Source organism: Symphalangus syndactylus, chromosome X, assembly GCF_028878055.3.
Source record: "Symphalangus syndactylus isolate Jambi chromosome X, NHGRI_mSymSyn1-v2.1_pri, whole genome shotgun sequence".
NCBI classification, from domain to species: domain Eukaryota; kingdom Metazoa; phylum Chordata; class Mammalia; order Primates; family Hylobatidae; genus Symphalangus; species Symphalangus syndactylus.
Window position 1 is genome coordinate 60,828,670 of NC_072447.2, and position 25,237 is coordinate 60,853,906.

Here is a 25,237-nt window from a genome sequence, read left to right on the forward strand (position 1 = left end):
AAGCATATAGCTTTTGTTGTTGTTTGTTTTTAGAGACAGGATCCCACATCCCACTCTGTCACCCAGGCTGAAGTGCAGTGTCGCTATCACGGCTCACTGCAACCTTGATCTCCCAGGCTCAAGCGATCCTCCCACCTCAGCCTCCTCAGTAACTGGGATCACAGCAACCATGCCTGGCTATTTTTTTTTTTAATAGAGATGAGATCTTGCTGTGTTGCCCAAGCTGGTGTCAAACCCCTGGCCTCAAGTGGTCCTCCTGCCTCAGCCTCCCAAAGTGCTGGGATTACAGGGGTGAGCCACGGTGCCCAGCCTAAAAAGCATATAGTTGAACAACCTCTGTGTGTCAGCACTGTGGCGGGACCCAGGGAGGTGAGGGTGAATAAGATACATCCCCTCCCCTGCAAGACTCACAGTCTAGCAGGTCATTTTGGCAGCAGATCCACAGGGATGAGATGAGGCCTCCGAGAAGATGAAGACAATCTGGGCAAGAAATGGGGAAAGCCTGAATGAATGAAGGCAGTGCCAACATAGAAGGACATGAAAGGGACAATTCCATGACCTGGTGACTAACTGGACTTGAGTTAGCGACCAAGAGGAGGCTCACGAGGTGTCAGGGCTTCTTGCACAGCCCACTGGCTGCACCACAGCCCATTTCCCAAGACAGAGTGCTCAGGAGGTTGGTGGGAAAAGATGTGATTGGTTTGGGACAGCTCAGTTGAGCTGCTGGCCTGTATCCTGGGGGTGACATCTGGGCTGAGATAAGGTTAGGGAGACATCAGCACTGAGGAAGTAGAGGAAGAGAGTTATTTTTGTTTGTTTGTTTTTGAGACAGAGTCTCACTCTGTCACCCAGGCTAGAGTGCAGTGGCACAAACACAGCTCACTGTAGCCTCAACCTCCTGGACTCAAGTGATCCTCCTGCCTCAGCCTCCTGAGTAGCCGGAACTACAGGCATGCACCACCACACCCAGAAATATATATATATATATATGTGTGTGTGTGTGTGTGTGTGTATGTATGTATGTATTTGAGAAGTAGTTTCACTCTTGTTGCCCAGGCTGGAGTGCAATGGCACAATTTCAGCTCACTGCAACCTCCACCTCCCGGGTTTAAGCAATTCTCCTGTCTCAGCCTCCTGAGTAGCTGGGATTACAGGCATGTGCCACCATGCCCGGCGAATTTTGTATTTTTAGTAGAGATGGGGTTTCACCACGTTGGTCAGGCTAGTCTCAAACTCCTGAGCTTAGGTGATCCGCCTGCCTCAGCCTCCCAAAATGCTGGGATTACAGGCGTGAGCCACCGTGCTTGGCCAGTTTTTGTTTTGTTTTGTTTTGTTTTTTGCTTTTTTTTTTTTTTTTTTTTTTTTAATTTTTAGTAGAGACAAAGTCTCACTTTGTTGCCAGGTTCATCTCAAACTCCTGGGCTCAAGCGATCCACCCTCCTCGGCCTCCCAAAGTGCTGAGATTACAGGCCTGAGCCACTGTGCTGGCCCTGGCCATTTTTTTTTTAATATCGGTTATTTAGAGAAAGCCTGGACCCTCAGACGGCAGGACCAGGAATACATTTAGGCTGAGAATGGGGTTGTGCAGCTGAGTGTTGTTGAGGAATGTGTTTTCCATACGATTTGAAAATGAAATCGAGCCTTTCCTCTTCCCCCACCAAAAATGTTTTTTGCAAGAGTTGGCCTTCAGCCACCAGGGTCTTCTCCACTAGGATGGAGAGGAGCTTTGTTCTTTCCTTTTTAACCTGTTTGGGTTTAACCGTCCCAGTCTTTCTCTGTTCGGCATTTAACAACTTTTCTTGGTTGAAGTAAGAGGTAAACTAGCTATTCGTCCAAACTCCAAAGCTCAGGTTCACTGGGCCGTAAGCCTGTACCCACCATCCCCGTGCCTGCCAGGGGCGGCTTTGCAGGATTCTTCCAGCCGCGGGGGACGGGGACGGGGACAGGGCGGGGTCCTAGGCCCTTGCTATCCACCTGCCAAGCGGCCGGGTCCCGGGAGGCGTTTCCCGTCCCCTCGGCCCGCTGCCTGACCTTCGAGCCGCCTGAGAAGTCTCCAGCCTGGCGAGTGCCCGAGCCAGGCCGGCCTCCCCGCCCCCTCCCTGGAAAGGAAAGGCCCCTGCGACAACAGAGCCAGACCCGCTCGTCCCGATCTCCCAGAAGGCGACTGACAGCTGACTGCCAGAAGGAGATCTCGCCAGAAGGAGACTGACTGCTCTGTGCCCACCCGGGGACCTGGGCCCGTTCAGCCGGGCTGGCTGGTGCGCCCTCTGCAAAGCCTGCGCCAGGGAGGAGGCAGGCTCAACCTTCAGATTCCTAGGGCCTCTCTGTCGCTGTCGCCGTCGCCGTCGCCCGAGGTCCCAGCGACTCTACCAGATTGTTGTGGAGGCCTCTCACCCGCACAGGTACCCCGGGGGCAGCGCGGGCACCTGAAGCCCCATCCCCGCTCCCTGCTGCCCAGCCACCCCTTTTTGGCCACGGGCCGGGCCTAAATGGAACATTTGGCACCCCCGTCCCCTCCCCACCGGCTTCTACGAGCATGGGGTTAAAAGTCGCTATTGCAAAAGTCGTGCCTCTGATCTTGAGCCTTATCTAAGACTGATAGGATGAGGGCCTTTGGAGTCTGAATACTGCCCCCCCTCCCCCCGCTTCCCCCCCCCCAGACAAGGTCTCAGTCTGTCGCCCAGGCTGGAGTGCCATGGCCCAATCTCGGCTCACTGCAACCTCCTCCTCCCAGGTTCAAGCGATTCTCCGGCCTCAGCCTTCCTAGTAGCTAGGACCACAGGCTCGAACCACTAAGCCCGGCTAATTTTTTGTATTTTTTGTAGAGACGGGCTTTCACCATGTTGCCCAGGCTGGTCTCAAACTCCTGATCTCAATGTTCCTCCCACCTCAGCCTCCCAAAGCGCTGGAATTACAGGCACAAGCCACCGGCACTGGCCTGAGCCCATTTTTAATAGCCAAAAAACATTTCAAGTGCTGCCGCAGATGCGGGCAGTTTGTATTTGGGACCAGTTTGGGCTGTGGTTTTTTTGTTTTTTTGTTTTGTTTTGTTTTTGTTTCTTGTTTTTTGAGATGGAGTCTTACTCTGTGGCTCAGGCTAGAATGCAGTGGTGCAATCTCAGCTCACTGCAACCTCTGCCTCCCGGGTTCAAATGAGTCTCCTGCCTCAGCCTCGTGAGTAGCTGAGATTACAGGCACCCGCCACCGTGCCCAGCTAAATTTTTTGTATTTTTAGTAGAGATGGGGTTTCACCATGTTGGTCAGGCTGGTCTTGAACTCCTGACCTCATGATCCATCTGGCTCGGCCTCCCGAAGTGCTGGGATTACAGGCGTGAGCCACCATGCCCGGCCTGTGTTTCTTTTTTAAAATGTAGTTTATTGAAGGAAATATTAGATCAAACATTATTTTTCTTTTTTCCCCCTCTATTCAGTTGCCCACCATGTGTAGGACCACTTACTTCAAAGCAGATAGCTACCCTGGGAGAAGGATGAAGATGCAGGCCCTTTTTATTTATTTATTTAGAGACAGGTTCTCGCTCTGTTGCCCAGGCTGGAGTGCAGTGGCATGATCACTGCTCACTGCAGCCTCCATCTCCCGAACTCAAATGATCCTCCCACCTCAGCCTCCCGAGTAGCTAGGACCACAGGCATGTGCCACTACACCTGCTAATTTTTTGTTGTTTTGCAGAGTCAGGGTCTCAATATGTTGCCCACACTGGTCCCAGACTCCTGGGCCCAAGCAATCTTCCTGCCTCAGCCTCCTAAAGAGCTGGGATTACAGGCCTGAGCCCCTGTGCCTGACAAATGCAGGCAGTGTGGATCATTCCTGGAGACCGCCTACTCAGGGCAGAGGTACAGAAAGAAAAGATTGCTCTTGAAAGTTGACTGTCTTTCCTCTCCCACATGGGATTCTTATCTGATTTTTTCTCCTTTTCAGATAATTTTTCTCTGTCTTCTCCCAGTTCACTGGTCATGGTCTCTGGCCTAAAGTCCCAGCATAGAATGTTCCTCTCCTGTGGAGTCCAACACTCTTTGCCAAACTGGCACAGTGTCTTCCTGGGAAGAAAGAAATCACTGAGGGGCTGTCAGTTCCTGCCAGGGTGGTTCGATGCTGTCCTTTTCTCTACTCCTTCCATGGTCTGCATTGGAAAATGCGTGTTAGTTCAAATTCAGCGAGTTCTCATTGGGGTGAACATAGTCCTAAAAATGCAGTTCATAAAAATCAACCACACAGAGAAGAAAAATAAATAAATCAGTAAAGCAGCTCAGAAAAATGCAGGTGTGGAGGGCCCTGGCCTCTGCACCCTCATAGAGGGGCTCAACAGCATCAACAGAAGGGGAGGGAGCAGAAGGTGCCCTGTAGACACCCAGAGGGGCCACCAATGAGCAAACTGCCGGCTCCCTGACCCGCCCTGGGGCCCAGGGTATTGACATAAAGGATGGCCTTGCACTATTTCAACAGCCAGTTCTCTGAGGGTCACAAACACCAAGGAGTGGAGGTCAGAGTGTCACTTTTTTGTTTTCTTTTTGAAAGATCATTTGAGAAACACGTCACTGGTAAGTTGGTTGAAGATGTTTCACGGTCTCTTATCAGCTCTTTTCTTTTGCCTATGTGTCTCTCCCTGTCACATTGCATATCCTGCTCTGATCTGGGGGATGTGTATCCAGCCTTGCCAGTTCTTAGCCAGGTGTTTTACTGTATTTGTTCTGTGCAATGACCTTTCACTCACCTCTGTTACCTTCAATAGATCTCCCCCGCGACCATGTCTTCCATTAAGATTGAGTGTGTTTTGCCGGAGAACTGCCGGTGTGGTGAGTCTCCAGTATGGGAGGAAGCGTCCAACTCTCTGCTCTTTGTAGACATTCCTGCAAAAAAGGTTTGCCGGTGGGATTCACTCACCAAGCAAGTACAGCGAGTGACTGTGGGTAAGGATGAAAGCTAGACTCAGATCAGCCAGCTACCTTTTCCCAGGGGAGGGGCGGTCACCACGGCACCCTTCTTGTTAAAGCACACGGAATACACTTTCATGCTGTCTGTCCCCACTCTATATCCTCCCACTTTGATCCAGGGTTTAATTATGGATGGTCAATACTTTCCTCTTCCTCTTTGAATGAGGGGCAACATTCCTAGTTTTTTTTTGGGGGGGGTTGTTTTTTTGGTGTGTTTTTGGTTTTTGTTTTGTTTTGTTTTGTTTTGTTTTTGTTGAAACAGGGTCTCACCGTGTTGTCCAGGCTGGAGTACCATGGTGTGATCACGGCTCACTGCAGCTTTGATCTCCTGGGGCTCAAGGGGTCCTCCTGCCTCAGCCTCCCTAGTAGCTGTGACTACAGGTGTGTGCCACTATGTCCAGCTAGTTTGTATTTTTTGTAGAGATGGTGTTTCACCATGTTGCCCAGGCTGGTCTCAAACTCCTGGGCTCAAGAGATCCACCCACTGCGACCTCCCAAAGTGTTGGGATTACAGGAGTGAGCCACCACGCCCAGCCCATTCCCAGTTTTGTTTGGATGCTGGGGCACTCTAGTTCCTGTCTTTCCTTAGTACCTTCAGATAACCATGGAAAGTTAAAGACCCAGTTATCTGCCTTGGGTCAGGCCAAGACCTTAATTTTCAAACAAAACAAAACAAAAACAGATGCCTCCCTTCTTTGAAAGTGAAAACTAGCTGTTGGATGTATAAAGCATCAACCAGGACCATCTTTGTTTACTGCACAAAATAAAATTCATGATGGAATTTCATGTGCATTTGAGTGTGATGCGTTTATGGCCCTGTGAATTCTAAAGAAGGGATTTATCACTTTCTATGGCCCAAGGGAATGGGCTTGATGTAATTACTGATAGAGAAAGAAGTTTCTTGTTTTCACTGAGCCCATGGGAAAAAATATCAGGAATTCCTATAATCTTGGGACATTCTTTCTCAACCCAGAACTGGGACCTCAACTTTTTTTTTTTTTTTTTTTTTTTTGAGACAAGGTCTGGCTCTGCCACCCAGGCTGGAGTGCAATAATGCAAACATGGCTTACTCCCAGGCTCAAGAGATCCTCCCATCTTAGCCTCCTGAGTAGCTGGAATCACAGGCACGTGCCACCACACCTAGCTAATTTTTTTTTATTTTTTATTTTTTGTAGAGACAGGGTCTCCCTATATTGCCCAGGGTGGTCTTGAACTCCTGGGCTCAAGCAATCCTCCTGCATTGGCCTCCCAAAGTGCTGAGATTACAGGTGTGAGCCACCACGCCCAGCCTTAAACTTCTTTATTTTTAAATGAAAGGGAACAACTTTTTAATTCACCCAGAAGTGTGACTGTGGTAAAGTGACTGTGACCTCTGAGGGTAGAATGGGGATGGGGTCCCCTTGCCGTTTCTAGTCTCTTTTGCAGCAGACACACATGCCAACCTGTGATCTGAAAAACCCATCCCCCCCCACCTGCCCCCAACCCATGGAAAAAGCTGTGGTGTCAGCAGTAGCTTAGACAGCTACCAAGAGAAGTCTCAGACTGCAGGTTCGGATCCCCAATGAGAATGTGTCCTACACATTCCCTGGGACCCGTGATGGCTCCAATCAAAGTGTGAGCAGGACTTTGAGCTAAGGATAACTCCTGAAGCTCCCATTATCTTACACTGAATGGGTGCTTAGGAAATGTTTTCAAAATCTATTCTGATAAATTTATTTCCTGTGACCACTCACCACAGCAATCAATCTCTCCACTTAAAAATAAAATAAAATAAAATTTAAAAAAAAAAAGCTCTCTTGGCCGGGTGCAGTAGCTCATGCCTGTAATCTCAACACTTTTGGGAGGCTAAGGTGGGTGGATCACTTGAGGCCAGGAGTTCAACACCAGCCTGACCATCATGGTGAAACACTGTCTCTACTACAAAAATTAGCCAGGCATGGTAGCACAGCCTGTAGTCCCAGCTACTAGGGAGGCTGAGGCAAGAGAATCCCTTGAACCCGGGAGGCGGAGGTTGCAGTGAGTCAAGATCATGACACTGCACTCCAGCCTGGGCAACAGAGCAAGACTCCATCTCAAAAAAAAAAAAAGTTTTCTTATACATGGAAAAATATTAAATGAAGAAAACCTAAAATTTAAAAACATAAAATATAGTAATATAATGAAGAGATGTGATTGTACTATCTCTGCATCTACATTTCTATCTGTTTATTATTTTTTACCATGCTTACTCCCAAAAAAGGATCTGAGAAACAATTTGCAATTAAATACATATAAAATAGAGCCCCTTAGAAAAGACAAATCCTGGGCTGGGCATGGTGGCTCATGCCTAATATCCCAACACTTTGTGAGGCCAAGGCGGGTGGATCACCTGAGGTCAGGAGTTCGAAATCAGCCTGGCCAACACGCTGAAACCCCATCTCTACTAAAAATACAAATAAAAATTAGCCAGGGGTGGTGGTGCATGCCTGTAATCCCAGCTACTCAGGAGGCTGAGGCAGGAGAATTGCTTGAAACCAGGAGGCAGAGGTTGCAGTGAGTTGAGATTGCACCATTGCACTCCAGCCTGGGCAACAAGAGCAAAACTCTGTCTCAAAAAAAAAAAAAAAAAATGCAAATCCTGGATTGGAGAGGGAGAGAGATGTCACAAAACCTAGTTGCTGTAACTAAACTCGGTTTGTGTCTCTGAATTTTCTGGAGCATTTTCTGGCAAAATGGGGCATCACTCACTCTGTGATGACTGTCCCGGTGCCCCTAGATCAGAAACTCCTCCTCTGAACTGGATGTGGCACCTGCCCCATATCATGGCCACTGTGCTTTCACTTCTCTGCTTTTCCCACTAGACTGGGAGCTTCCAGAGGAGTTGGGTTTTATTCACGTTTCTATCTATTGCTGCCCAGATCAGCACACAGAATTCATACTCAACAAATGTACTAGGTTACATAGCCTTCCCTACTCAACAGAAGGAAGAGAGCGCTCCCATTATCACGAGAGCTGGGCTCCCACTCTAAGAGATGCCAGGTAGCACAGTGACTTCAGTGGGCTCAGTGGCCTCAGCCACTAAACTGGTACTGTTTTTTAACTGTTGCTTTACCTCTACAGATGCCCCAGTCAGCTCTGTGGCTCTTCGCCAGTCAGGAGGCTATGTTGCCACCATTGGAACAAAGTTCTGTGCTTTGAACTGGAAAGAACAATCAGCAGTTGTCTTGGCCACAGTGGATAACGACAAGAAAAACAATCGCTTCAATGATGGGAAGGTGGATCCCGCCGGGAGGTACTTTGCTGGTAAGATTTCTTAATACCTACTTATTACCGAGCCTTGGAGGAAATACTTTTTTTTTTTTTTTTTTTTTTTTTGAGACGGAGTCTCGCTCTGTCACCCAGGCTGGAGTGCAGTGGCGCAATCTCGGCTCACTGCAAGCTCCGCCTCCCGGGTTCACGCCATTCTCCTGCCTCAGCCTCTCAGAGTAGCTGGGACTACAGGCACCCGCCACCACGCCCGGCTAATTTTTTTGTATTTTTAGTAGAGATGGGGTTTCACCGCGTTAGCCAGGATGGTCTCAATCTCCTGACCTCGTGATCCGCCCGCCTCGGCCTCCCAGAGTGCTGGGATTACAAGCGTGAGCCACCGTGCCCGGCCTGGAGGAAATACTTTGACATACAAAGTTCTCACTACTGACCAGGGTGGTGGCTCCTGCCTGTAATCCAGCACTTTGGGAGCCAAAGCAAGTAGGTCGCATGAGCCCAGGAGTTCGAGACCAGCCTGGGCAACATGGTGAAACCCCGTCTCTACCAAAAATACAAAAAATTAGCTGGGTGTGGTGGCATGCATCTGTGGTCCCAGCTACTCAGGAGGCTGAGTTGGAAGGATCATCTGAGCCCAGGAGGTTGAGGTTGCAGTGAGCCAAGATCGTGCCACTGCACTCTAACCTGGGTGACAGAGTGAGACCCGGTCTCGAAAAAAGAAAGAAAGAAAGTAAGTTAGTTAGTTCTCACTACCTCAAAAGTGTTATTTATAATGAATCTTGGGTTCTTCTTTTATTATTGCCTGAGTAAGTTGTAGCACACACACAAAAAAATCCTATGATAAAATCTTCATTTGCATTTCCATCTCTAGCAGAGACTAAAATCTGTATGGTATTTTGGTGGTTTAAATGAGTTTTAAATACAGGGGTTTTGTTGTTGATGTTTAAATCAGAAATATTTTCAAATTTACAGAAAAAATAAGAATAGTACAGGCCAGGCGTGGTGGCTCACGCCTGTAATCCCAGCACTTTGGGAAGGTTGAGGCGGGCAGATCACGAGGTCAGGAGATTGAGACCATCCTGGCTAACGCGGTGAAACCCCATCTCTACTAAAAATACAACAAATTAGCTGGATGTGGTGGCAGGCGCCTGTAGTCCCAGATACTCGGGAGGCTGAGGCAGGAGAATGGCGTGCACCTGGGAGGTGGAGCTTGCAGTGAGCTGAGGTCGCGCCACTGCACTCCAGCCTGGGCAACAGAGCGAGACTCTATCTCAAAAAGAAAAAAAAAAAAAAGAATAGTACAAACAACACTTGTATACCTTTTACCCAGGTTCACCTATTGCTAACATTTTGTTCCATTTGCTTTATCATTTGCTGTCTGTATATATCTAAACAAATTTATCTCCAGAGTCCTTTATTTAAAAAAAAATAGAGATGAGATCTCACTATGTTGCCCAGGCTGGTCTCAAACTCCTGAGCTCAAGTGATCCTCACACCTCTTCCTCCCAAGTGCTGATTACAGGTGTGAGCCACTGCACCCGGCCTATCTCCAGAATCATGTGAGAGTAGGTGGCATGTATATCCTATGTGCCTTTACCCCTAAAATGCTGCAGTGTGAATTTCCCAAGAAAGACGACATATTCTTACATGACCACAGTTAGAGTGATCAACTTAAAGAAGTTTAGCATTGACACAGTCATTTTATCTGATATAATATCTAAATCCCAGTTTTGTCAATTGTGCAAAAAGTGTTCTTTCTCACATTTTTCCCTCCAGCACAGGATGCAGTCTAGGCTCATGGATTGCATGTCCTTTTCATATCTCTTTGATCTTTTTTAAAACTGGAACATTTTCATAGCTTTTTTTGTTTGTTTTTTATAACATTGCCATTTTTGAAGAATACAGCCAGCCCTACCCAACTCCCCCCTTTTTTAATAGGGCATTCCTTATTTAGTATTTGTCTAGTGTTTGCTTGTGATTAAGTTGATGTTATACATTCCTGACTGGAATACTGCATAGATAATGTTCTGTTCTCAGGGTAACCCATCTGGAGGTACACGATGTTCGTGTGTCCCCTCGTTAGTGATTTTGATCACCAGGTTAAGGCCCTGTCAGATTTCTCTACTGCATAACTATTTTTAATTGCAATTTATAAGCAATTTGTGGGGGTTGTTAGTTATCTATTGCTGGATAACAAATTACCCTGAAACTTAGAGGCTTAAAATAAGAAATATTTATTATCTCAGATGGTTTCTGAAGGTCAAGAATCTGAGTGCAGCTTAGCTGGATGGATCCAGTTCAGGCTACAGTCATAAGACTGTAGTCAAGATTTCCGCAGGGGCTGCAGCCTCGGAAAAGGCTGGATTCCCTGAAGAGGTCTGAAAGATCCACTTCCAAGCTCATTCATATAGGGGTTGGCAGGAGGCTTCAGTTCCTTAGCTGGTGGGTCTCTCCACAGGGCTGCTCAGGACATGGCTGCCCCTAGAACCAGTGATAACAGGAGAGAGAGAGAGAGAGAGAGAGAACGCATGCACCCAAGATCCAAGATGGAAGCTAGTCTTTAACCAATCGAAAGTGACATACCATCACTTCTGCCATATGCTATTGGCCACACAGACAATGACAGAGGGAACTATCCAAGGGTGAGAATGCTGAAAGGTGGGAATCATTAGGGGCTATCTTGGAGGCTGGCTACAACATGGGGAGATTCTCTAAGTCCACACAAATATCCTGGTCCTCATCAAAATTTCTTCTTTAACTTTTACATTCATTGATGATTCTTTCTTGAACCAAAGTTTACTATGATGGTTGCAGAATGACTTATATGCAGGTTTAAAAGAATTTCATCTACAGTTTTAAATTAGATACTGCATTTCACATATATTTCTCATCATAATAACCTTCTGAGTTAGCCAAAGTTGATTCTCCATCTCTACTATTCCCACCTTCCCACACTGCCGCCTCACATTGTTGGCCCTGCTGTCCTGGCCCTGTGCACGTTCAACATGGAAGGCAGGAGAGGTCAGAGCAGCTGACTGTAGACTGCTTCCCATCTTCCTTGACTTTATACAACCACAGATATGGTCTGGGACAGGTTGAAAGATTAAAGATGAGAATCTGTTGGAAGCCCTTCTGCAGTAATTTCTGCAGGATAAAGATACATGATTGGATATTTCACCTCCTGGTGAAATTGATTTTCTCTCCCTCTTTTGAGTAGAAGTTGACAGTTCTGTGCTCGCTTCAGCAGCTCATCTACTAAAATTGGAACGATACAGAGAAGATTAGCATGGCCCCTGCACAAGGATGACACGCAAATGCATGAAGAGCTCCATATTTTTTTTTAAAGTTTACAGTTCTGAGGCACTCTGTGAGACAAAAATAAAGATGGCCTCCAAGGCCCGCATTCTTAGCATGGAGTCTCTGGGCCATCAGGAGACCTCTTAAAATTGTAGGTGTCTTTGTGGGTGTAACTATTAGGTATTACTATAGTATTCTATAGTACTAATACCAATACTATAATATTATACTTATAATAATATATAGCTTTACTTTACATATTATAATATATAATTTTAAATTATATATTATAATATAGTATTATAATTATATAAGTATATACAATATAATTATATTATAATATATTAATATAATTATTAATTGTATAATATATCATATATTATTAATTATATAATATATATTATATATTAATTATTATATAATATATAATATGTTATATATTATATATTATATTATATATAATTATATAATTATATTATAATACTATAGTATTCTGGCAGATGCATAACACTAGTACACTAGTATATACCTGTTAGGTATATACTAGTGCTGTGCATCTGCCAGAAGCACCTGAGACTCTTTCTCAAGAGAGGTCATAGCTCTTGGCAGGTGCTTGGAGGTGCCCCAGGCCCAGAAAAAGGTGGGGTTATCTTATAGTCTAGATGGATTCTCAAGGTGATCGCACCCTGAATATATCACCACACCCAAGATCTGACCTGTCTATGCTTGTTATTAGATAATGAAGCCAGGGCTCTAGATTATTCTGTCCACCAAGGAAGAGGCTTTCCAAGCAGCAGGAGATTCACATGCATGTTCCAGGCCTCTTTTTCTGTGAGGCAGATAATGTGCAGGGAGAGTCATGAAACAAACCCAACTGCCCTAGAGCAGGAAACTGCCGAGGGAACATCCTTCTCCCCAGGGAGGGAGGATTGATCCTGTCTTGCTTGCTATTCAGGCTTCCCATCTACATTGTCTCTTTGGCATCTGTGCCATCTCATTTTCAGCATCTGTTGATTCTCTTTTCCTGTGTGAGTTGAGATTTCCATGTTTCTTTGTGTTGCCAAGTAATCTGGGGTTGTGTTCTAGACATTTTGAATATTATGAGGCCCTGAGTCTTGTTGAAATCCTTTGGCCGGGCGCAGTGGCTCAAGCCTATAATCCCAGCACTTTGGGAGGCCGAGGCAAGTAGATCACTTGAGCTGGGGAGTTTGAGACCAGCCTAGGCAACACAGTGAAACCCCGTCTCTACAAAAAAAATAAAACAAATGAGCCAGGCATGGTGGCTTACTCCCATAGTCCCAGCTGCTCAGAGGCTGAGGTGGGAGGAATGCTTGAGTCTGGGAGGTTGAGGCTGCAGTGAGCTGTGATCACGCCACTGCACTCCAGCCTGGGCAACAGAGCAAGACTCTGCCAAAAAAAAAAAAAGAAGAAGAAGAAGGAGACGGAGAAGGAGAAGGAGGAGGCTTGGCATGGCAGCTCATGCCTGTGACCCCAGCACTTTGGAGGCCAAGGCAGGTGGATTGCTTGAGCTGCTTGAGCTACTCGGGAGGCTGAGGTAGGAGAATCACCTTAGCCTGGGGGAGGTCAAGGCTGCATGAGCCGAGACTGCATTACTGCACTCCAGCCTGGGCAACCAGAGCAAGTCTAGGAGTTTGAGACCAGCCTGGGCAACATGGCAAAACCCCATCTCTACTCAAAATACAAAACAACAACAACAACAACAACAAAAACCTAGCCTGGCGTGGTGGTATGTGCCTGTAGCCCGAGCTACTCAGGAGGCAGGTAGGAGAATCGCCTGAGCCTGGGAGGTCGAGGCTGCAGTGAGCCATGATCGCGCCACAACACTCCAGCCTGGATGACACAGTGAGACCCTATCTCAGAAAAAAAAAAAAAAAGAAGAAGAAGAAGAAGAAGAAGAAATCCTTTGAAGAATGTTGTTATAGTTGTCTTAGTTGTCTTAGCAGGCAATGTGTATGTGTAGGTTCAGGCCACAAGTTCCAACCTGTTTTTTATTAGATGTTATTAGGATCTGTCCCACACGTGTGCCACTCAGTGGTCAGTCTGGGACCCAGAAGGAGCTCTATCAACTGTGCTCTCAATGTCTTCAGTAGGCTAATTTGAATCCAATTCATGCATGTAAAAGTCCAAGTTGGGGGTGAGCCTAGGAGATCGTAAACAGCTTAACGGGGTTGGGTTCCTGAGCAACTGCCCTTTCACTATCTCTCAGTCATTTCCAGTTTCCTGGAGCTCTCCTTTTCATTCCTCCAGCCAGAAACCACCCATTTCTATGACTGTGCTGCCTCTGGGGCCAAGCAGCAAGAAGGACAGAGAAAGAGAATATAAAAGCAGCAGTATTCGCCGTCACCCTTTTGGGGCTACAGTTTCACCCAATGGAGACGAATGTCTCCTTCCCTTGGAGTTTGCATTCCTACAGTTTCCTGCTGCTGGCCATTCTCTCTGCCATTGCTATCCCTGCTGCAGAATTGTCTGGGGACTGGTGCATGAGAGAATGGAGAAAAAGGAGTGGAAAATAACCTAGGGATTTTCTCCACTCTCTCTGAACTTCAGGAGTTTCTTTTTCTGCTCCTTGAGCCAGATCTAGGGGGTTCCTCTTGGATCTCTGTCTGCACCACAGTGCACATTTCCAGATTTCAGGATGCATTGAGCTCAGTCTGGCAGATACCAGAGAAGAAAATGAAGAGCTCACCATCAATTCCATGGTACTTCCAAGTCTGCTGTTCTTCCCTGAGCTACCTGCTAATATTTGCTTTTTAGAGTTCTAAGATGGCCGTGCCATGTATTTTATCCAGGTTTTATAGCTGTGCTCAGTGGGAGAAAAGGAGGTTCGTGCATGTTTACTCCTTCTTATCTTGAACCAGAACCGTTAGGCACAGTTTTAATTTGCATTATATGCAAGGTAATTGTCATTATATATATATATTATATATAAAATATATATAATATATATATATATGGCCCACATTGGAATTGTATAGTGAGTTCCTTTGATTTAATCACTGGAAAGGATCCCTGGTGAGAAAGGTTGGTGTCGTGCATGGGGCGAGTTGCTATGGGGCAGAGCTCAGTGCTCTTTGGTTTTTGCAGGCACCATGGCTGAGGAAACAGCTCCGGCAGTTCTTGAGCGGCACCAGGGGGCCCTGTACTCCCTCTTTCCTGACCACCACGTGAAAAAGTACTTTGACCAGGTGGACATCTCCAATGGTTTGGATTGGTCGCTAGACCACAAAATCTTCTATTACATTGACAGCCTGTCCTACTCCGTGGATGCCTTTGACTATGACCTGCAGACAGGACAAATCTGTATGTATTTTTCATTATTTGTCTCAGTGCTGCCACTATTGTTTTCATATGTTTATGACTAGCAAGGCGCCTCTCCCTCGCCTCGTGTGAAGAAGTCTTTACTCAAATGGAGAGATTTCTGATGCTACTGTTCCAATATAGTAACGATAGCAGACTTGACTGTGCTGCCAGTCAAATCATGGCCCTCAACATATTTAAATATGGCAAGAGTTTGGCATAATATGGATAGATCTGGGGAAGCTAATAAAAAATAATTAACACAAATATGGATAGATTCTCAATCCTTTTCCTTGCCATCATCACCAGAAAGAGGTTCACTGCAAAAGAGACCCTATTCTACCAGGAGGTGCCTAAAGGCAGATAATACTTAATGGAATATTGGCTCAAAAGAGCAGAAAACTTGAGGTTTTTGATTGCTATTTCTTGTTTGTACTTTAGTTAACCATAGGCAAGTACTCAGAAGCTAATTACCAACCTTTCAAAATGGAAAAGCAAAAAAAAAAAGTAATTGCACGTTGTCCAACTCCATCAATACGCTTGAAAGGAGCCATAGTTGGAAACTGGGAGAGAAGGAATTATTTAGAATCTAGAAGGGAGTCCTTGAAACTGTTTCATGAAAGGTGCCAAACCTTTTATGAAACAAAAGAGCAACACTAATAATAAAAATGACTTGGAAAAAATATCCCCAGAACTCTGCATGCAGATTTAATCAGAGGCAAACTATTCTGGTGCAGATGTTTTGCTTTGAAATATGTAGTGTTTGGGAGGCTGAAGCAGGAGAATCGCTTGAACCCGGGAGGCAGGGGTTGCAGTGAGCTGAGATCCCGCCACTGTACTCCTGCCAGGCAACAGAGCGAGACTCCGTCAAAAAAAAAAAAAAGAAAGAAAGAAAAGAAGAAGGAAGAAAGAAAGAAAAAGAAAGAAAGAAAGAAAGAGAAAGAAAAGAAAGAAAAAAGAAAGATGTAGTGCTTTTTTTTTATGACTGTTTTTACCCATTGTCATTCTACATAGTTTTAACATTTTTCCATTATATCTCAATCTGATGACTGTAGTGACCTGGACTTTGTAGTATAAAGTTCTGGATTTTGATATTTGTTTTTTGTATACCGAGGTTACCCCCTATTAAGGGCACCTAGTTGGTTTCTGAGTGCCCCTCCTGCCAGAAACAGGCTCTTCTAATATTTAGTCTTGAATTTGGAGCACTCAGTCAGGCAGAAAAAGAACTCATATATCTTGCTAGTTTTTGTGCTTGGACTGTTCACGTGGTACCATTAAGTTGCCTTGCGGATCTCAAGAGTTTTGTAACTGAAACAGCAAAGGTCTAACCACATGCTGACATGTACTTGACATAGACATGCAGGGCCCCAGTTCAGGTCAGCTTCAAAAAGAACTATTATTGGTATTTTAGTAAGAATTCTGCTTTCTTTTTTCTCTCTCCCTCTGAATGCTTAAACAGATATGCCTGTGCCCAAACAAAAGACAATGAATCCATCCCAATCATGTGGTAAAAATCCTTTGTTCACATGCCAGACACTGGATAAGCTGAAGTGATCAGTATTTATAACCAGCTTGAGAGCTCTCTGTTTGATTCTCAGCATTTAGTGGCCTGTTGTTTTGTTGTGGTTCTGTTTTTGTTTTTGCCTTTTAACCATAGCCAACCGCAGAAGTGTTTACAAGCTAGAAAAGGAAGAACAAATCCCAGATGGAATGTGTATTGATGCTGAGGGGAAGCTCTGGGTGGCCTGTTACAACGGAGGAAGAGTGATTCGTTTAGATCCTGTGACAGGTAGGCCCGCAGCAAAATGAAAAATCGTTTCATGGCTAGGCAGAGATATAGCCCGAAAGTTACAGTCAGAATTTCTTTTCCTGTAGAGGTGTGTCTTTTTGCTCAAAATTAATTGTCAGGGAAAGTAGATTAAATATTAAATGCACAGATGAATCCTGACCTCCACAGTCTTCTTAGATCTTCCCTAGAAACAATACACAGGTTGGAAATTGCTACAACTAAACTTTAAATAAAATATTTGGTGGTCTAGGGAAAAGACTTCAAACTGTGAAGTTGCCTGTTGATAAAATAACTTCATGTTGCTTTGGAGGGAAGAATTACTCTGAAATGTATGTGACCTGCGCCCGGGATGGGATGGACCCCGAGGGTCTTTTGAGGCAACCTGAAGCTGGTGGAATTTTCAAGGTGATATGGCTATTTCTTTTATTTTGGGGGTGGGTGGGGGATCCCCTGTAAGTAACTGAGTGATTGGCACTTTTGCATACTTCCAAAGCATAATCCTATTTAGCATGTTAAGCTCATCATACTAGACTGAAAAACATTTTATTTCAGTTTTCTAGAGAGTAAGTTATCTGAAATCCAAGATGATGTGTTTAGCCTACTTTGTACATTACTTTAATTTTTTTACTTCCTGTTTATTGAAATTCTTCAGATCAGTAGAATGAGCTTGGAAAACCAGTATTTACAACATGCCTAGAAGATCAGTTGACTGTTTTGATGTCTTAAGGATTTTTCAGAATTTAAACATCTTTTGGCAGCAGAATAAACACTGATAAAAATCGTAAAGCTTTTGAGCTGAAAAGAAATACATAATGTAGAAACCCCTTTCTTGGCAGGCGGCAGATGATAGGACTAATCCAGTTTTAAATCTAAGTTAGTCGTAAATGATTGCTAGTTGAATTATAAACTATATGAATAATTGGGTTGGACCATAAATATCCAGTCAGGTAATTCCTTTTTATGATAGGAAATAAAACAAAGACAATAGGTGGCTAAGTATATTACTACAAATCATAAAAATGCTTTTGAAGAATACTTGTGAATTACCTTTCACCTGAGATTCCCTCTTTTCTTTTTCAACAGATAACTGGTTTGGGGGTCAAAGGAATTGCTCCCTACTCCTATGCAGGATGAGGACAGGTCTTCTTTCCTGCCAGAGGGAGCGCTGAAGACAACTAGAGAATTCTGGGCCTGAAATTTCAATCTAGTTAGAAAGAAAAATGAGGCAATGATATTATTAACAGCGTTAAGTTTTAATTTACAACTTTTAAAAGGCAGAGCATTGTTAACAAGGGGTGACAAGTGGTTTTGATAACACACTTATAAGGCTTTCTGTAAAAGTACTATAGAAGGGCGAAGAATCGTTCAACTGTCAATCAGCCTCTTGATTCTTTGTAAATTGCCAAGGTGGGTGGGTACATATCTCTTCTTGATTCTGCATTTCATACTTAACTATATTAAAACTTCAAGGAACAATAAATAGTAACCTGGTAATGACCTATTATGTTCCTTTTTATTTTCATCGTAATCTGATAAAATATGCCACAATGCTAACTAACCTGCATAGATATTTCACTTCCTATATGTTATTTTACAAACTAAAATACGGCTGGAGGGTAAGACTCAAACATGCTGTCAAAATCCATGGTTCCAGCTGCCACCTACTGGATGTAAAAGTAATATGTCTCTTTGGAAAGAATACTTATTTTAAAAATAGCTTTATTGAGTTATAATTGGCCTGTACATATTGAAAGTGTACAATTTGACAAATTTGTCACATATATACATTCATGAAACCAACACCACAAACAAGATAATGAATCTATCCACTACCCCAAAACTTTTCTTGTCCTGTCATAATCCTTTTCTTCAGCCCCTCTGCCTGCCTGTCCCCCCCTCCCAGGAAACCACTGATCTGCTTTCTGTCACTATAAATTAGTCTTAAAATTAGGTAGTGTGATTTCTGTAACTTTGCTCTTTTTCAAAATTGTTTTGGCTATTTTAATTCCTTTGACCTTCCATATAAATGTTCAAATCAGCTTGACGATATCTACAAAAGAAATCCAGCTACAATTTTTTAACTGGAATTGCTTTTTTTTTTTTTTTTAGACAGGATCTACTCTGTCACCCAGGTCGGAGTGCAGGGGCGCGATCATGGCTCATTGCTGCCTCTACCTCCCAGGCTCAAGCAACCCTCCCACGTCAGTCTCCCGAGTAGCTGGGCTGAGACTGCAGGTGCGTGCCACTATGGTCATTTTTTCATTTGTTTGGTTGGTTGGTTTTTTGGATTTTTTGCTTTTCAGAGACGAAGTCTTGTTATGCTGCCCAGGCTGGTCTCAAACTGCTGGTGATCCTCCTGCCTCGACTTCCCAAAGCTCTGGGATTACAGGAATGAGCCACCATGCCAGGCCTGAAATTGCTTTAAATCTGTAAAACGATTTGGAGATAATTGACATCTTTACTATTCTGAGTCTTATCCATGAACAGGGCATGTCTCTCCCGTTATTTAGGCCTTCTTCAATTTTTGTCATCAGTGTTTTGTAGGTTTCAGCATACAGATCTTGTACATGTTTTGTTAGATTTATATCCACGTATTTCACTTTTGGGAGCTATTGTAAATGTTATTATTATTATTATTATTTGAGACAGGGTCTTGCTCTATGGGCCAGGCTAGAGTGAAGTGGCACGATCATAGCTCACTGCAACCTTGCACTCCTGTACTCAAGCGATCCACACACCTCAGCCTCCCAAAGTGTTGGGATTACAGGCGTGAGCCACCACACCCAACCTTATTATTATTTTTTGGATTTGTTTCCAGTTGATCATTGCTTGTTTATAGAAGTGTGATTGGCGTTTATAGGTTGACTTTGTATCTGATGAGTTTGCTAACCTCACTAATTGGTTCTAACAGTATTTCTGTAGCTTCTCTGAGATTCTTTGGGTATATAATCATGTCTTCTGTGAATAGAGACAATTTTATTTCTTTCTTTCCAGTTAGTATGTTTTTATTTTTCTTGCATTATTACACTGGCTAAGATTGCCACTATTATGTGAATGGAAATAGTAAGAGTAGACAGCCTTGTCTTGTTCCCAATCTCAAGAGAAAAGCATGCAGTCTTTTATTATTAAATATGATATTAGTTATATGTATTTTTGTGGATGGCCTTTCTCAAATTGAGGAAGTTCCCTTCTCACGTACTTTTCTGCATTTATTAATGTGATTATGTGGTTTTCCTTCTTTAGACTGTTAATATGATCAATTCTTGCATTCCTGAGATAAACCTCTCTTGGTCATGATATATTATTACTTTTATATGTTGCTGAATTCCATTTTCCAATATTTTGTTGAGGATTTTTGCATCTACTATCTTTTGTCTATGGTTGACATCAGGGTAATTCTGGCCTTATAAAATGAATTGGAAAGTATTCCTTCTTCTACTATCTGGAAAAGAAAATGTATAATTATTATTATTCTTTAAATATTTGGCAAAATTCATCAGTGAAACCGTTTGGACCCGGAGATTTCTTTTTCAGAAGCTTTTTAACATTCCTTAATAATTATAAGGCCACTTGGGTGGCTTATTTAATTTTGGTGAGGTCTGTTAGTTTGTGGCTTCCAAGGAATTGATCCTTTTCATCTAAGTTGTCAAATTTATGTGTGTAGAGTTATTCATAGTATTTCCTTATTATCCTTTTAATAATGCCTGAGAGGTTTGTAGTGATATCCCCTTTTTTTACCTGCTATTGGTTATTTGTGTCTTTTTTCTTTGTCAGTCTTGCTAGAGGTTTATCAGTTGCATTGATCTTTCAAAGAACTAGCTTTTGATTTCATTTTTTTGATTGTCAATTTCATTGATTTATCCTTTTATCTTTGTTATTCCTTCCTTCTGCTTTATTCTGATTTATTTTGCTCTTTTTCTAGTTTCTTAAATTGGAATCTCAGATTATGGATTTGAGACATTTCTTCTGTTCTAAAATAGCATTTAATGCTATACATTTTCCTCTCAGTACTGCTCTTTCTGCAGCCCACAAAGTCTGATATATTGTATTTTCATTTTTGTTAAATTAAAAATATTTTCTAATTTCCTTGGAGACATTTTCTTTGACCCATGGATTATTTAGAAGTGTGTTTAATTTCTAAATGATTGGAGATTTTATTATTATCTTTTTGGGTATTGATTTCAGGTTTAATTCCATTATGCTCAGAGAGCATATTTTTTATTTCAGTTCTTTGAAATTCAAGTTTGATTTGTTTTTTTGTTTTTGTTTTGAGATGGAGTCTCTCACTCTGTTGCCCAGGCTGGAGTGCAGTGGTGTGATCTTGGCTCACTTCAACCTCCACCTCCCGGGTTCAAGTGATTCTCCCACCTCAGCCTCCTGAGTAGCTGAGATTACAGGTGCCGGCCACCAAGCCCAGCTAATTTTTGTATTTTTAATAGAGACGGGGTTTCACCATGTTGACCAGGCTGGTCTCGAACTCCTGACCTTGGCCTCCCAAAGTGTTGGGATTACAGGCATGACCCTTTCTCCTTCATGTTACAAGTGTATTATATATTCTGTATACATTGAAAACTCATCAATGTTAAAAATTTTTGCTTTGAACTGTCAAGCATGTTTTAAAGAACTCAAAAGCACAATAGTCCATTATATTTACCAAGATGTTTACGATTCCGGTTCTTCTTCCTTCATTCCTGATGTTCCAAGTTTCCTTCTTGTATCCTTTTTGTAGTTTAAAGAACTTCCTGGCTGGGAACGGTGGCTCTTGCCTGTAATCCCAGCAGTTTGGGAGCCCGAGGCAAGAGGATCACCTGAGGTCAGGAGTTGAAGACCAGCCTGGCCAACATGGTGAAACCCTGTCTCTACTAAAAATACAAAAATTAGCCGGGCATCATGGCGGGGGCCTGTAATCCCAGCTACTCAGGAGGCTGAGGCAGGAGAATGGCCTGAACCCGGGAAGTGGAGGGAAGTGAAGGTCGCAGTGAGCCGAGATCGCACCACTGCATTCCAGCCTGGAAAATTCGATTTAAAAAAAAGAAAAAGAAAAAGAAAAAAAGGAACTTCCTTTAGCAATTCTTTTAGAACAGGTATCCTTTAGCAATTCTTTTAGAACAGGTATCCTGGCTATGAATTCCCTTAGTTTTCTTTTCTTTCATATGAGAATGTCTTTATTTCACTCTTTCATATGAGAATGTCTTTATTTCACATGAAGGCTATTTTCACTGGATATGCAATTCAGGGTCAATAGTTCTTTTCTTTCAGCCTTTTGGCACTCTAAAAGTGTGTAATTTCCTTCTGTCTGTCTGAGTCTGTTTTGTATTGCTGTCATAGAATACCTGGGTCTGGGTAACTTACGAAGAAAGAGATTTATTTGGCTCACAACTCTGGTGGCTGGAAAGGTTAACAGCAGGGTGCTGGCATCTGCTTAGCTTCTGGTGAGGGCCACGTGCTGCGTCACAAGATGGCAGAGAAGCCAAAGGGGTAGCAGGTGCATGTAGAGAAACCAAACACAAGAGACAACCTCACTTTATAACAACCCACTCTCATAGGAGCTAATGCATTTCGGAGAGAAATAATCCATCAGAACTAATCTAGTCTCACGAGAAAGACATTAGTGTATCTTAACAACCTAATCATCTCTTAAAGGCACCATCTGCCAACATTGCTGCACTGGAAACTAAGGTTCCAATGTGAGTTTTGGTGGGGATGCTCAAACCATAGCACTGGCCTTCACAGTTTGTGATGAGAAATCCACAGTCATTGAAATCACTGTTCTCCTACAGGTAATGAGCCATTTTTCTCTCACTGCTTTCAAGATATTTTATTTTGCCTTTAGTTTTCAGCAATTTGATTATGTGTCTGGATGTGGATTTCTTTGGCTTTATCCTGTTGGGGGTTTGCCCATCTTCTTGACTTTATGTCTTTACCTAACTTGGAAAGTTTGGGGCCATTATTGCTTTAAATATGTATATTTTTTGAGACAGGGTCTTGCTCTGTCACCCAGGCTGTAGTGCAGTGGCACAATCACAGCTCACTGCAGCCTTGACCTCCTGAGCTCAAGCAATCCTCCCACCTCAACCTCCCAAGTAGCTGGGACCACAGGCAAAGGCTACCACGCCTAGCTTTTTTTTATTTTTTTTAATTTTATTATTATTATTATTTTAGAGACAGGGTCTCCTTATGTTGCTCAGGCTGGTCTCAAACTCATGGGCTCAGATGATCCTCCCACCTTGGCCCCCACCTGTAGTGCCGAAATTACAGGCTTGAGCCACTGCCTTCACCCGGCCTCAAATATTTTTTCTGCCCCACACTCCTCTCTTTCTGGGACTCCAATAGCTTGAATATTAGACTTTTTGTTGTTGTCCCACAAGTTCTTCAGACTGTTGTTGTTTTTCAATCTTTGTTTTCTCTGTGTTGTTCAGGTTTAATATTTTTTATTGATCTATCTTCAAGTGCACTGGCTCTTCACTCTGTCATCTCTATTCTGCTGTTGTGCCTACCCAGTGATTTTTTAAAATTTTGTCTTTCAGTTCCAAAATTTCCATTTGGTTAGTCTTTGTGTCTGCTCTTTTCTATTCCAATACTTTCCATTTTAATATTTGTTTCAAGGATGATTGCTCATTCAATCATTTTTATAAAGCTGCTTTAAAGTGCTTGTCAGATTATTCCAACATCTGCATCATCTCATTCTTGGCATCTACTGGTTGTTGTTCCCCCATTTGAATTGAGCATTTCATTATTCTTTGCATGCTGAGTAATTTTGGATTGTATCCTGGCCATTTTGAATATTATGTATTCATAATACATAATATGGGCCTTGTTTAAATCATATGAAGAATGTTGATACATTTGTTTTAGCAGGCAATCTATATGGTTAGGTTCAGGCCACAAATTCCATCCTGTCTTCTGTTGGTATGGGGTTTTTTTCCATTCAGTTTTTACAGACTTTACAGTGTTATTCAGGTCCATCCCATTGTGTACCACCCAGTAGTTAGTCTAGGACTTGGATGGAGCATTAGCTCAGTTCACAGTCTTTGGTATATAAATCAGGATCCAATCCATGCACATGAGGTCAGGAGCTGGGGAAAGCAATGTCATAAAGTTGTTTATGAATTCCTGGGCTCCAACCTAACCTACAAAGGCCATTTCATTGGAGGTCTCCAAGGTACCAGGTGGATATGATAGCCCAGGCTGGCCTCCTCCTCCCCATCCCCAACCCTCACTGTGGCCTACTAGTTGTCTGATCTCTACTTGATTCTTTTTCATCCCCATTTCTCAAAAGAGGGTATTGAGAGAGCAACAGGGCTGGCACAGAGAGGCTCCCAAGGCTCCAAAGAGAGTATAGAGGTCTTTATTGAGGACCCTCAGAAGACCAGGGATGATCTGAAGCCTAAAATAGGGAACCTTCTCCCACCTCAACAGAACTGGCTAGCCTCCTAACCCAGTCACTTCCAGCCCATTTCTCAATCAAGGTAGAGGGGAGAGGAGTGGAATAGTTCCAGGGAGCTCCAGGGGCCACAGTGGTGTGTTCTGAGAAGTCTGAGGAGGAGATCACGAGGAATTACAGGTAATCCGAGGCCCCCAGTGTGGCTGTCTTGCCCTCTCTGGAACTCCTGGACCTGGGAACTCAATCTAGTGCGGCACAGGCTCTAGCTCCACTCACCAGTGGTGGAAGCCTCCGCCCTGACAAACATTAAAGCCCAGCACTATCTGAGTCCTTTTTGGCCAATTGTCTAAATGGACATCTAGTCAACCAAACTTCTAAAAGGAACAGTTGGTTGAATCAAGACATCTGGTCAACCTGTGAACCCAGACTTATGGTCAACCCCCACATCAGAACATCTTATCAAACCACAAAGCAGGCCATCTGGTCAATCTGACTTACCAAAAGGCAATGTGCCGTTGTTCCTGAGGGTCCCTGCACGTTTGTGCTAGGCATGCCAAGAATGCAAGTCCCTGACCACTCTTTACACAGGCAGTGACTGAGTGAGCTCCCTTGAGAAATCAGGTAATATCTCCTTCCAGACAAAAGCAGAGCTTGTCACTGCTCATTATGAAAGCAATGAATACACCACATTCAGTGTACCTCTCCTATAACACAACCCCACTATGTGTGCACACATGCATCTAGGCCCATCTGCATACCCCTCTGAGACCTGGGGGCATGGCAAACCAGCCCAAACATCATGCTGATACTCTGGCTACTGCTTTTGCTGTGAATAGTAACATCCTTTATCTCTGACCAAGGAATCTCTTGTCTTCTGCTTGCCTCCATGATATAAGACATCTTGTTGGCTTCAAAATAGGGTAAAACCTCAATCCCTTTACAGTTCTAGACATTGATTCTCACCCATCAGACACTGAGTTTAGGGTCCTCAGGCAGGCACTAACACCAGACTCCTCACACCAGACACTAAGTCCTGCCTTCCCCCTGCCAGATACTATGTCGCCTACTACTAGGTCCCCAATTCCCCCTTCAGAAGCGAACTCCACATTAATAGCTCTAGGACCTAAGTCCTACTTTATGCTTCAAGGCTGAGTCTTGCCCCATCTTGCCAGAAAGCAAGTCGGGATCTCTGCTTCCAGAGGATAAGTCCCAATTTATGCCACCAGCACTAGGCTCCCCGAATCCCCCTCCAGGGA

The 25,237-nt window shown here is 43.7% G+C and overlaps 2 protein-coding genes and 1 non-coding gene across 6 annotated transcripts in view; all 3 read left to right on the forward strand.

The window, feature by feature from the left end:
- Positions 1-25,237, forward strand: part of LOC129475042 (zinc finger protein 674-like) — a 981,285-nt gene that overhangs the window by 626,586 nt on the left and 329,462 nt on the right.
- Positions 1,934-18,094, forward strand: RGN (regucalcin). Of its 4 annotated transcripts, none has more exons than XM_055266907.2 (8): positions 1,934-2,402; positions 3,689-3,852; positions 4,749-4,926; positions 8,050-8,232; positions 14,596-14,811; positions 16,466-16,597; positions 16,848-17,002; positions 17,681-18,094. In XM_055266907.2, the coding sequence occupies exons 2-8, from the start codon at positions 3,805-3,807 to the stop codon at positions 17,729-17,731; spliced, it is 963 nt and encodes a 320-aa protein (XP_055122882.1). In that variant the 5' UTR covers positions 1,934-2,402; positions 3,689-3,804; the 3' UTR covers positions 17,732-18,094. The 4 variants fall into 4 exon arrangements, with proteins under 4 accessions (XP_055122882.1, XP_055122884.1, XP_055122883.1 ...); XM_055266908.2 differs by lacking the exon at positions 1,934-2,402 and adding an exon at positions 3,938-4,157 and having other exon boundaries at positions 3,796-3,852; XM_055266909.2 differs by lacking the exon at positions 3,689-3,852.
- On the forward strand, positions 11,425-11,531 carry LOC129476503 (U6 spliceosomal RNA). The gene has a single exon (XR_008654944.1). It is a non-coding gene; the product is annotated as a U6 spliceosomal RNA (small nuclear RNA).

Excerpts from the sequence above, each read along its gene's own strand:
- RGN (XM_055266907.2), top strand. The coding sequence starts at position 3,805 with ATGCAGGCAGTGTGGATCATTCCTGGAGACCGCCTACTCAGGGCAGAG. Across the intron at positions 8,233-14,595 it reads CGCCGGGAGGTACTTTGCTG|GCACCATGGCTGAGGAAACA; the intron begins GTAAGATTTCTT and ends TGGTTTTTGCAG. Across the intron at positions 16,598-16,847 it reads TCGTTTAGATCCTGTGACAG|GGAAAAGACTTCAAACTGTG; the intron begins GTAGGCCCGCAG and ends TTGGTGGTCTAG.